Source organism: Lepisma saccharinum, chromosome 10 (assembly GCF_977018435.1).
Source record: "Lepisma saccharinum chromosome 10, izLepSacc3.1, whole genome shotgun sequence".
NCBI classification, from domain to species: Eukaryota; Metazoa; Arthropoda; class Insecta; order Zygentoma; family Lepismatidae; genus Lepisma; species Lepisma saccharinum.
In genome coordinates this window covers 50,994,445-51,008,401 of record NC_139238.1, presented here as the reverse complement: position 1 = coordinate 51,008,401, position 13,957 = coordinate 50,994,445, and the positions used below count along the sequence as shown (strand labels likewise).

Here is a 13,957-nt window from a genome sequence, read left to right as displayed (position 1 = left end):
TCACTTCAGTCGTGTTCAAGGAATCCTACATTTAAAGAGAGCCGTGGTCTCTAACTTGTCTTTTCCCCTTCCTTTGTGCTCTCGATTCCCTCTGTCACGATTGGTCTAAAACTAATTAATACGACGTTATTTAAACAATCCAAACAACGAAACAATGCACAATCAACTGCTCAACACTCCAATTTTTTTCGAATCGGAAAACAATTGAGATGCAGTAAAATGAAGCAAGAAGCAGTAATAAACTGGGAATTTGGTACGGTATAGAATTAAATCGGTGAAGATGTTCCATTTGATTGGATTTTTGTGATTTAGTGTCGCTATTCTTTCACTTTTGGCAAATAGCGACGATGAAGATGAGTAATGAGTGATGATATGATGACATTGATTAACGGACAATCACCAAGAACACCCATGGCCAAGCCGAGATTCGAACCAGGGGCCCATGCTGTCGTAGCGCGCTGTGCTATCCACTCCGCCACGGAGGTTGGTTAGGAGTGGACATTATACCATATTTTGTGTGCGCAATTGGGATCAATCAATGAAATGACTAGGCATATTATATATACTATTAATATATTAATATCATAATGTCACGTCATATTATTCGGCACGAAGTAACATCATAGACATTCAATCTGACACAAGCAACATTACGCAGACTCGGTGGGCAAGCTCATTAAGTGGTTAACCTTCGATCTCGTCACCAAAGTTCCCGGATTTGAGTACCGTCCTTGTCACAGGTGTTTGAGTATTTCGTCATTAATTTCATGTAATGGCCACTCGTCCGCGACTAGGAAGAAAAGTGATGTTACGTAACAAAACTAATAAAAATAAACATGATCGAAGAGTACTTATTTCATCCCTCACGAAATCTCCTATAAAACCGGGATATATATGAAATATATGTATCTTCACATACTTTTTCGATTTCTATATTTAACTAGCCGAGACCGAGAACGGGAGAGCAATTTTCAATTCGAGAAACCGAGAGACGGAGACACTGTAAAGTCTTGTTTCTTTCTTGACGTCTCCCTAATTGAGTTTTTGTTCTGTTCGTTATTGGCTTTGTATTGGCAATTATTGTCATTATTCCTCCCCTGGAGGTAAACCATAACGACGATTTATGATGAAATACATTAGAGCAGATAAAAGGGCAAGAACAAGAGAGTCATGCGTGCTCGGGACTTCAACCCAGAACCTTACGTAACGAGATTTGAAATTCTGGAGAAGGCATCTGTGTTTCGCTTGGCTTTCTCTTTCCTCAACTTCTGTTATTTTATCATGCACGTACAGGGTGGGAAATAACCTTTTGCTAGGGGTCCACAGTAAAAAGTAACAACAATTAAGAAATTATGGTAATACCAAATGTTTACTACGCCAATTGTGGTTACAAAAACAAAATTAAAAGTTAGTATGTCCGCCGTTTTCTTCTTTCACAGCACGAAGACGATCAGGGTAGGAGCTCAGAAGATTCGCAAACAGTCCGTATTCCATTCCATGTCACGGAGGACTTGTTCCAGATGTGCAAGGAGTGTTGGCCGGGAATAGCGGTCCGGTCCACGTTCCACTATCATCAAGGAATCAACTGCGTCCTTCAGAATAGCCCCAAAGTGCTTCGCTGCATTCAGGTCCGGTGATGCACCCGGCCATTCAGAACTGCTGAAGAAGTCAATGCCACTTCGCCGAAGAAGGCCTTGGTTTTAGCATTTGCCTTGAAGCAAGGTGCTTTGTCGTGAACTAACTTTTAATTTTGTTTTTGTAACCACAATTGTCGTAGTAAACATTTGGTATCACCATAATTTCTTAATTGTTGTTACTTTTTCCTGCAGACCCCTAGCAAAAGGTTATTTCCCACCCTGTATAATTAAAATGGATCTGAGAAAATACGTTGCGATCCAACATTGTGTTGGTTAGATGCTATAAATGTGAACTCCAACTTGGAATAAATTATTCCCTTTTGTATGTGGTTGAACATGAAATTTTCTTACACTGTGACAATTTCTTTTTTTTTTTAGTTTTTCTGCACAGATAAGCTAATCTGGACTGGAACTTCAGTTTAAAATGACATACGAACTACTACGTGCATCCACCATGTATCGAACCCGGGATCCCTTGATTATAAGGTGATGACGTTATCATTACGCCATCGAGGAGGCCCTGTGAGAAAATATTATTCACTCGATCTATACAATAATTTATTTAAACATTTACATTTTCGTTTTCTTCTTTCTTTTTTATTAACTACTCTTCTACGACTCTTTTTTTGTCTTGGAATTTCTTCTTGTTTCAGGAAAAAAATAATACATGCAGGCTGTATACCCCAACCCCCATACAAATAGATAGAAAGCTCACTCTCGAGAACTAATTTAAAATAACGTAACCATTAGGGAACTATTCGAACGTTAACTGATATAACTGCAGATGAAACAAAACAGATACTAACGAAATATCTATTCTTGTATAAGCTCACAGGCAACAGGTATCTGGTGAGTCATTCACTCTTGCTAACTACGAGCGAAAGTCACGGAACCAAAGGGTGGCAAACAGGCGTCTGCTCTACGAAACTAGGGTTAGCAGACGAGGCCGTGTTCCTGTTATCAATGACGTACGAAATAAGGTGGAACACAGCTTTCATATCAAACTAGACCCGTGTTTTGGTCCCGTCATTGCATGTAAAACACTTTTTCGTCGTGGCCTTGAAACCCTACCTAAAGGCTTCTCTGCAAGAAAGATATCTTACCATTGAGGGGAGGAAAAGTGTGTGTGTGTGTATCGAGGTCCTTCAACTTACGTATTCTTCTTTATTTTAGAACGCGTGCTGTATCGTCGATTTAATCCAATCTAGCCGTTCTAGGTTCTGTTTCTGTTCGGTAATTTCACATTGTCTTCCTGCTTATGTTACTCGCGACAAAGCTCTGGTTTCGATAATCTGGACGATAACGGGATTGTGTTGGTTGGTTGATTTGGTGTCTTAAGTCCACTTTATGCACAGTAATACTAATCGGGAATGCACCTACAGTTTAAAGTGGCATGCGAACCACTGTGTGCCTACACATTACTTTGCTGGTAGATATTTGCATGCTAAGATGTAGGAAATGCTACATTTTCAGTGTGTGGAATTGAGAGTTATTTCGGATACGAAGAATCGGAGAATGGAGTAGTGAGAAAAGTATCACCTCACATGTTTGAATTATAGCCCCTCCCCCCCACACACACAGGATATCGGCCGTGTTTTTTATAACGAAATATAACATGGTTGAATTGTATCAAGAAAAACTGGAGCCTATTCACATCCCTACGGAACTTGGAAGAAAGTCCACATAGAAATTAGAAAGTTCTGTTCCGACAAAATCGGAACGTATAGTAAATGAAAAAGCAAAGTGCTACCTTACGCTTTGCACCAAGCCATGAAGGCGTGTAGGGGGTGCGGAGTTAGGGTCCCACACTTTCTTGTTACGACCGAAGGTGGGGATAATGTGATCAGCACCACGCCCCTGGCCGCCTTTACCCCCCCCCCCCCAAGTTTCCTAGAGGTACCCACTTTATACGACGCTGGGTGGGCGCCGGAGCCACTTGAACAGATGGACAAAATTCCAATTCTCCCCAGTCGGAGATCGAACTCAGATCTCTCGCATGGTAATCAAACTCCCTAACGACCGAGCTACAGCGGCACATATAGTATAGTAGCCTTTGTAATTAAGGCAAGAATTATTTTAGCGTTTCGTTCAACGGTTTTAGGGGAATCATTTTCGGACATAGGCTATAACTCTTGTCGGTTCTGCGACCTGGCTTAAGAAAAGGCGATTTTATGACGAACAACATTCCACCTGATGTCACGTGACTTTCCTACATTTCCTGTGTCTGTTGGCTATTGCATGAAAGACGAGTTGCTCCTTGAGACAGACAGAATCACCCGATCACCTAAAGGTGCAATGTGTGTTGCCTACCTTTCCGGCATTATTTACTGCCATTAAAGTCTTATGGGGAAGACCTTTTTCCACCACTGTACACACTGTACACACGTGAGTTGTAAATAAAGTAGTGGCAACACTGTCAGGAAAAGGTGACAACACAGTGCATGTGCTGTCAGGCAGTGAGCGATGTCAGTTTGGGCCAATGTCGATGTGTGGAGAGCCAAAAGTGGTTGGTACAGTGAGTACTGTGGTGTATGTAAGACGTTGAAATAAACACCATTATCTGTACTGCTCTAAAACATGTCTACAAAGGTAGAACATTGATTGTGGAGCTAAATCCAGGTTGCCTGTGGAAAAAGTGCACGACAATGTCAGCAAGACTTACATGAAGCCTGTAGCAACAATACCTAGCCGTATCTGATCGTTGCATAAAGGGTAAGTGCATTTCTTTAGGAGGTTGTGATGCGTTCTTGAGAACAACCTCAACATGAGGAAAATTTCATCATGCTTGGTTCCCGATATTGTCACCATTGAGCAACCATCAGGTAAAACTAGTTATTGTTGCTTCAGGGTTCATGCAAGATTTGATCACATTCATGTGCATTTTTGCCATGATGAAAACTGGATTTTGATCCAAGATCACTGTTCTGCCTTTGTAAACATGTTTTAGATTAGTACAGAAAACGGTGTTCATTTCAACCTCCTACATACACAACAGCACTCGCCGCACCGACCACTTTTGACACTCCACACATCAGCATGGCTCCAAACTGACATTACTCACTGCCTGATATCACATGCACGGTGGCATTACCTTTTCCTGACAGTGTTGCCACTACTTTATTTACAACCCACATATATCCTATACATTTTCTGATCTGACCCCTCCCTCCAAAAAATCCTGGGTACGGGCCTGGTTTGGGATTCTGGTCATACGTGTTCCTTTCCTTTGTCCGTTCATCCGTTTCACGAATTTTCATCCTCACCATTGCGATTAAGAGAGGTAGAAAGGGGACGTTAAAAGTGAAACTACAAAAGGACTGCACAGAGTCAAATAAGACGATATAAATCTTACCTACATCTTTCTTGTTGAGTTTGGCTGGGCGACCTCTCTTCTTCTTCACCACCGCTGGATGAGCTTCGGTCGCCTGCCGCGTAGATTGCAGCACAGTCGAACGTGGTGCGAAACTTCCCTCTCCTGGGGAAACCGTTTTGGAACTCGAGCAAAACTCGTCGCCACGACGATCGAAGTCATGCGGTGCGCTCGGCAAACGACTTCTACAAGCCGGACGAAATTGACCCGTTGCATCACTTCCGATATTATCCCTGAGGCTATCTACGCGGGCGATGCTGAAGCGGATGTGTTCGGGGAGAGAGTCCCAGTTCCTCTGCAGCCATGGAAGGAGTTCTGAAATTACAGGAAGAAGAGCATAAATCAGGCGAGCCCTCTGTATTGGTTTCCTGCGGGTTCACTGAAGTCATATAGAGCGACCACAAACATAAGAACAATCGGCTAAAATCCTTCGCACACCTTCCCCTCGATCCGTTCAGCTCGGGCCTAAGGAAGCATGGTTCACCATGCCCCTCCCCATCCCGCGGGAGTACAGCGCACATGAGTCGCGGGTATGCGCACGTTTTTGCCTGTGGTTCCACTATACAACACATTTTCAGTTCCCGCAAATAGACTCAACGTCAAACGTTCGCCTAGAATTTTATTTTCATCTAGAAGTATAAGCTTTCCTAGTAGGTGTGATGTGTACGAGTAAATTTAGGCTGAACTGACAAGGTATTGTACATTTTGATGAAAAATTGGAGGATTGTCTGGAAATAGAATTAGAAACTGTTAAGAGGGTGTTGGAGTTTAGTGAATTGATCACGGATCCAAATCCTTTAATTCAGCCCAAATTTTAATGAATAAAATGGCAATTGTAAACTTTGCCTTCAAATAAGGAATAATCAGAATTAGTCCTACAGGGTGTTTAAAAATATTGTTGTGACCTTGAAGTGAACATTTCAATATTTTCATATAGAGATTTTTTTTAGGAAAACTATGTTCACTTAGCTTCAGAACAAGCCCAAGGTGAAAGTTATTCCATAATTGGTAGCAAAGCTATGAATTGTTTCATTTGACCTTGTAAGCACTTAAATTTTACATTTTATTAAGGTTGACAACCCTGCTGTATAAATACCTTGTATCACTGAGGGCTAAAAGTTTACATAAATAAGTTACTTCAGGTATTCTACCATCCTACCAAATTTCATGATAATCTGAAATGTTCGTGTTGAAAAGTTCATTTTTGTGATGATTTTGCATGGAATAACACTAATGAATGTACATAAAATTTGTTTTAATGAAGATTTGTTAATAGAAGCAGTGAGAAAGCCACTAATGTTATTTCACATACTTTTAGAACATACTTTAAGCTAAAAATTGAAAAACTCAGCATGAATTAGCATGATAACTGCAGTACCTTTTAGTGATAATGGAATTTTAGTAACGTCAAAAGTTGACACAAAAAATCAAAATTATTTGCAATTCAATATTTTTTTTCTGGCTCTCAGTGCAAAGGAATCTTGGTGACAATATTCTAAATGGAATATACACGTATATATCTATGAAATTTTAAAAAAAAATTCAAAGTGATATATCGATTTGACACTGAGATATAATGTTTTTTTATTAAGCACTGCATGCCGCTACCATGGCCTCGGCAATGATCAAATCAGTGCAAAATTCTGAAACTTTAGCTTCCTGTTTTTGAGTAACTATAAGGAGTAGAGAAGAAAACTTTGCATATTTTAATACCTTGTTAGTATTAACAAAAACACAAAGTTTCATGAAAATCTGAATCGGTGGTTTATATTTTGAAATTTACTGGGTGATTTGATGTGGAATCAGCTTTACATTAATTTCCGGCGGTCATGTCTTATCTGCGCAGACAGAAACACTTACACTGTAACCTAAGTATACTCAACCTCTCGATTCACTGGACACATCATCTAGTAGTTATGAGGCGTTGCCTTGAGAGGGTTCAACTGCTAAACTGCAGAAGCGCTACTTCTCTTTCTCCGCAAATAAATTACCGTGTTACTGTCACATATAGGGTAAGAAAGGACGAGGCAAACAGACACCCTAAGCACAATTTTCAAAATAAGTCTGAAACATTTTATTGAAATATGAAAAAAACTTTGGTACAGAAGGTAGGAACGTTCAGTTAACACATGATAACACATACGGTAGTATGCAAAAGAAATGAAAATTTGTCAGAAAATAGTCTGATCAATCCCCGGATGCGGCAGCGTGCATTTACCCAGCACGTTCGGGGCAGACGGACATTTGACCAGGGCAGATAGACACGTTATGATTTATGAACTATCATCACTCTCAAAATAACAACACACAAAATATGGGTCATTTTCGTTACAACACAATTTACATGAAACCAGAGAGAACATTCTAAGCACTGCACTGAATTTTGACCTTGCCTGTACACATCTTTGCATACACGGCACTCATCACGTCTTTCATTTTTTTAAAAGAAAAAAAATTATGCAGCTTTCAGTTCCTTGTCTTTCAGGCAAGCGACGAAGGAAAGATCCGTCAATACATGTGATTGCCCAGTTTTGCGTTTCCTGCAGCAGATCCCAGAAGTTGATGCAAAGGGTTTAGCTCATCAAAACTTCCACGAGATGACACATGCTTTTCTCTTGCTGTAGGCTCTGATGATGGCTCATCTTAACATGGACAGTTACAGGAACAAAGACATGCTCAGGCAGGAGTTGTGGATTAAATAGATATATTCCACAAGCATTGGACCCATTTACAGCATTCTCCACAGTGGCTTCATTATTCCGATTCCAGATTTCAGCACGAATCCCAACAAAGACCACTTTACTTATCTCATTTCCCGCATTTTGTGCCACGTAACCTCTACAGGCATCATTGTAAAATGTTTTTAGTAGGCCACAGAAAGACACACTCAGAGGCGGAAGCTTGTGTGTACTTTGTGGTGGTAAGCACAGAAGGTCAACTTAGTTTCATATCAACGAAATTGTCCATGAAGTGGGCAAATTGTTTCCACTGCATATATCCACTGTCTGAAAGCACTATTTTAGTACCAGGGGGCATGACAATTTCATGGTTGTCATTGTACCTCTGGCATTCAAGACAACAAAAGGAGGCAAATACTGACCTGTGCCAGATACATGCCATTACACACACTGTTTCCCTCTATTCAAAATTTGTTTGGCTCACAACATCTCTTTTGCCTCTCTTGGACACGACTCTTTTTGGTTTGTACACCAGTTACAATCCTGTATCGTCGCGGTTGAATATGTTGGAATGTTTGTCCCACAGATCGTGTTCGTCCAGTAGCTTTGATAAATTGTTGTAAAAAATTTAAATAATTTCCTTAGTGCGAGCATACGACAGGTGACTCGCAACAAGCAAGCTGAGGTTCTTGTGCCGAGAAAGGAACCAAAAACAATAATGGGGGAACCCCCGAATGTATCCTAACCTCCACCCGCATACATTCGAGGGTATGCGCATGTCCCAGTGCCTCTGATATAAACTGGGACGGCAGTTGCTCGTATTACGGTTCACCCATTATTGTTGCACACACTACCTTTATTTAAATTATCCTTTACTACAGTACACATATATATATATAAAACAAATATAAGAAGAGAAAAAAAAATAACAGTAAAGAAAATATATAAGACACATACATATACATGGTTTCCAATACAGTGATTTGATTATTATATGTAAATTACAAGTCACAAATTACACATTACAGTATCGTTAGTGGTCTTCACAGATACCAGCACATAGTTATATTTTAGTATAATTGGGTCATTTTTATTTAGTTATGTTTATTTTATTTCTTTTCACATTCTTTTTCTTGTTTTATGTATGCACTGTGATCCGGATTCCGGACTCCCGGAATCTATAGTATGCTTGATCCATGCCGCAAGACGAACCGCCAAGGACAGATCGCAATAGGTTGAGGACCTTTAGTTATTTGAATTTATTGTTTGGGAGATTACTCACCCCAGAGGCTAGGTGTTCTTATCCCTGTCGGTTCGTCCTACTCCTCCTATTTCAGTCCATGACTTATGTAGCTTGAGTTGCGTTTGAAATATTTTAAAGTTAATATTAATTATATAATCCGAGAAAGGAACCGCTGAACCCAGTCCTTTCCTTCCATTTGAAGATTATTATTAAAGGTGTGTATAATATCATTTGTACATGCATAACGGTATACTACGCTGCGGAGTTTTTTATAGGTCAAACCGTATCTTATTGCATCAAATTTCAGAAGCTGTTCCACTAATTGTGCCTCCACTGAACTTGATTGATTGATTGAATTGGTGTTTTAAGTCCACTTTATGCACAGTAAGGCTACTCGGGACTGGACCTACAGTTTAAAGTCCGAACCACTATGGGCCTTAACCGGGTATCCCACTGTACTTGAGAATGTGGTGTGTTGTCCAAATTTTGGAATTTGCACATTACTACATACCCGTCATCTTAAATATTCCGTCGAACAGAAACTGTTTTTGCTGCTGTAGCTAGAGACATTACATCTGCTACAGCTTTCACAACCGACTGCATATTAGCATCTGTCCACGAACAGTGGCCTTTTGTTCGTTCTAGATCTCTCACCATCCTGTAACAAGGGCACATTGTATTAGAAATACAAACATTTGAAGTGCATAAAATGCATTACATAGAATTCACACTTGCCACTTGCAATACTCAGTCAAGTATACATTAGTATCTCAATCATGAAGTACCTAACAATAGTTAAATGCAATAAAGTTCAACGGCATCCTGTCCATCTGCCCCACATGTAGCCTTTAGCCGTACATTACGAAAAAGTTCACCAGATGGCAGCACAATGTTTGCAACACATATGTATCTATAAGGGAATCACTGCCTTTACTACACTTCAATTAACAACTTCGGCGGGACCATAGTAATCCATGCAATCCTTGTGTTTGCAAGACATTTTTTTTATTATTTAGGATTTTGCATGTACATTTTATGCTTACCTGGTCAGGTTTTTTAGGCTGGATCGGCGTTTCTTCTTTACGATTTCTTCCGATGCTCAACACACCTACTCGCAAACATTCAGGTTCGTACACAAATCCAACTGCTGCACTGTTGCTAACTTCAAACCGAAATTATTCGTACCATTTTTTAGGGATGTCCGTTTGCCCTAGTGTCCGTTTGCCCCAATGTCCGTTTGCCCCGTCATTATCCTATCTTACTTACAATGTAGAAATTTTGGGGAAAGTTGCGAAGAGCTAAATCCATTGTTTAGTCTTAATTCTAAAAGTCCATAAAAATTACTGGCTCACTGCTCTTGTGAGCTGTAGGGCAACCGCGCCTGGTAGAAATGAAACTCCTAATATGTGTTGATAGACAGTGAGGATCTCATTCAAACGGTTTCAGGAGTCTAAATGACATTTACGGTGTTATGGATTCAAAGCATTCTATCTATATTCTACCTGAGAGACCTGTGTTATTCTTTTCTCATTGATATGAAATTTCAGCCCAACTTTCTCAATTTATAGGATTTATTCGATCATTACGCTCTCGCTTTATACTTTTCTAACACTCTGTTCTGCTTCACTACCAAAAGGGGAAAGGGTCAGTGGCTTACATCAAGCGGATTTCGTAAGGAACTGAAAACGTAAACATTTCTTTCGTATAGTACACCCTGGACCACATTCTGTTGACTAACAAGGCTACGGAGTCTAGATTCCCAGTTAAATCCTGTGTAGATTATGTTGTATCATGTCGGTGTGTGAGTTTGTGATTGTAGTTTAAAATTGATTTTATCACCATTCAGACTCATTTTCGCAATTTGCACAAGTGGCAGAAAAGAGATGTAAATTAAAGCAGACCAGTCAAATCAACAAATCAACTCGATATGGGACTGCCATTTCTGTCCTAAGTGGTCATGTTGATTCGGACAAATCATTGCTTAACTAAATTATAACGCAAACTCTTTGTATTTATGACACTGGTTTATTTAGATTATCTACTAGCGCATCATTACTTTTTTGGTTTAGTACAGTATAATTTTCAGTATTTAGCTTTTCCGTTTAATTCAAAGGTAGTCCACTCATTGCACAACTTTAATTAGGCTCATCACCTCCTGAATATTTCCACTTCTAAGCCACATGTATTAGTGTAGGCTGTCAGGATCAAATAGCCTAATTTGTTTCATTTTTTGGCGAAGATTCAAAAATTTACTGGGATATAATTTTTAACTAACTTACTATCTAGCCTTCTTAACTCGAAGATTTATGACTGCAGCAACAGTAGCCTTTCTATCTGTCCCTATCCTTGGCAAGATCAATTCAATCTTTTCCATCCTTGCGTCTTTATGATGGCGCAGTGGTAGCGTCATCGCCTTGTAATCAAGGGGTATCGGGTTGGATACCAGGTGGAGGCACATTGCACAGTGTTTCAGATCCCACTTTAAACTGTAGTTCCAGTCAGTGGCGGCCGGCAGCTACTGTAGTATGATTGGTTGTGCCAACGTGATCAAGAAATAAAAAAATAGAAAAATGTCATCGCTAGCCCATGTCATAGAAATCGAATGAAAGAAATAATTTAAATGGAACTTTGTTTACTAAAATTGCACATACAAGTTCCTAAGATTGATTTGGTTTATGTAAATTCTCTGCTACTGTTGGTTAAACGCGAAGATGAGGATGATTTTATTGGTCTTGTCTTAGCAAATATTTAATGAAAATACAGAAGCTAACTAATTTCTCATAAAACCTTCGTACATATTTTGTTGATTTCACGTTTTGGTGGGTACCTTCAATACTACAGTAAATACGCATTTCCTTTATTTCTACGGACATGATGGAAGTAACCAGAGTCTCCATGGCGAAGGGGTTACTTTGACTTGATACGAGGTCAGCAATGATCAATTCGAATTTTGGTTTTATTTATTGATTGATTTGGTGTTGTAAGTTCATCTAATGTACAGTAAGGCTAATCGGGACTGGACCTACAGTTTAAAGTGGGATCCGAAGCACTATGCTCCTGAACTGGGTATCGAACCCGGGACCTCTTGGTTACAAGGCAACGAAGATACCACTGAGCCATCGGGGAGGCCCAATTCGAATCTTTGGTAAGGCATTGCGATTAGTAAGTAGGTAGAGGCACTTAATGTTTCGTATACCACTTTAAACAGCAGGCCCATTTCCGATTATCATATCTGTGCATAAAGCAAATTTCATACAAAACTAATTGAGTTATTTTTTTCTCATCTCAATATTGTATTACTTCGAAATTGTTTTGCTGTTTAAGATTATTCCTCTTCTGTAAAATATAGATGTAAAATATCCAAAATACAAATACGACGTAAAAAATATGTGTTTATGAAGTCCAAAGTAATAAATTCCTTAGAGTGTCATATATTTCTGAGGTAATGATAATATTAGATAATAAAGAATACAAACATATTGTTATAGTAAATAAATTATGTGGCAAGGTCATATGGTGATGAGTTGAAAGTTTTTAATGGACAGATGTTACGCAACGTTACTCGTCACGCGGCATAAAATACCACACGTACCCATTCTCTATCTTTGTGAAGGAACGTGCATCGATACTTTTATTACCTGTTGGAATTTTATCTGCTATCTGTTTACGACTTGTAAAATATATAACACTTTTCTCAATAACACTGTTCGAAGATTACTTGTAACCATGCATGTACCGAGAAGGAATTCGCCACTAGCAGAATGGCTCCTTGATAATAAATTTTATCGGAATGTTGGCAATTAAATGTAATCGCCTTGAGCGTTGGAATCACGACTTCACTTCCAACGGTCCCATGTTCTAGTCCTGGCTCTGTCATGGGTGTTTATTTTTGTATGTTCCTTCATTAACTTCGTTTAACCACCATTCATCCTCATTGTGGGGATTAAACCAAAGAGGCAGAACAGAGACGCAAAGTAAAGAAAACAGACAAAACGCAAATACAACCGCCACAAAAAAAAATAAAAAACCTTAGAGCTCGACGGAGCCCAGCACTGAACAACAGACATGAATATATTTTTATGGTAGATAGTTGACGAGAGTCTTTACGACCTCTTTAGCTTTGTAATTGTCATTGAAGGGGAATTCGGTAAGAATTATTACTTGCTCTATGGCCTTAATTTTTACACCATTTTTGACCACTTTAAGTGATTTGAACAAATTTAATACACATTCTTAAAGATTCCACATAATTAGAGTATTAGACAATTCAATATTCTGCTTTAATTAAGAAAAACGTTTTAGAATATAATATTTAGCAATTTATTCTGACCTACAGTTCGGCCCCAGAACCTACTTACTAAGTACTACATACGTTATCAATATCGGATAGAAAAAAGTCTGGTTACAAATATAATAAAGCTTTGGTTTATTTTCGTGAATTGTAACTGGTTGTGATTATGTACTATAAGATATGAAACACCAATTCACGGCCAACCGCTAGCATACCCTCACTGGAACCCTGCGATAAACTTTCTCCAGTGAGGTAATTTCCATTGCCCGACCCGAATGAAGTGTGCCGCGTGAGATAATTCGATGGAATCCAGTCAACGAAAGATGGCCCTTAACTCATACCGGTCCTCGGTATGATGGTTGTAGAAGGGTATAGTTCGAAAATAAGTGATCGTCCCCTTTCGGGCTATTCCAAAACCTAATAGCCATTTCCTTCTACTCTTCTACGAGGGGCTGATCGATTCCCTTTCGAAATTCGGACATTCAAAGACGGAGTTTCTTCTCGTCCCCTCTAACACACGTAAGGCGAGAGAGAGAGAGAGCCGTACGATAGGGTGCATGTCTAAATTAAAAATTGACCGTTCTCTTTTATGATGTTTCTTAACCTATCTCCTACTACACTTTTCTTTGAGCGTTTATTCTCCCTCTCTCTCTTTCATCGACAAACACATCTTCCTATAAGATACGAACTCTATGTGGTTCGAGGTCCTGATAAAAAGCCCTGCTGTGTTCGAAAGTT

At 39.4% G+C, this 13,957-nt stretch overlaps 1 protein-coding gene across 3 annotated transcripts in view; it reads right to left on the bottom strand.

The window, feature by feature from the left end:
- The window catches only part of LOC145994348 (uncharacterized), a 215,917-nt gene that overhangs the window by 15,137 nt on the left and 186,823 nt on the right, over positions 1-13,957 (bottom strand). For 2 of the 3 annotated variants that reach the window (XM_083130468.1, XM_083130469.1), the window contains exon 3: positions 4,990-5,322. In XM_083130468.1, coding sequence (XP_082986594.1) covers positions 4,990-5,322 — 333 coding nt within the window. The remainder of the gene's footprint in view (positions 1-4,989; positions 5,323-13,957) is intronic. The other variant, XM_083130470.1, reaches the window with a different exon arrangement.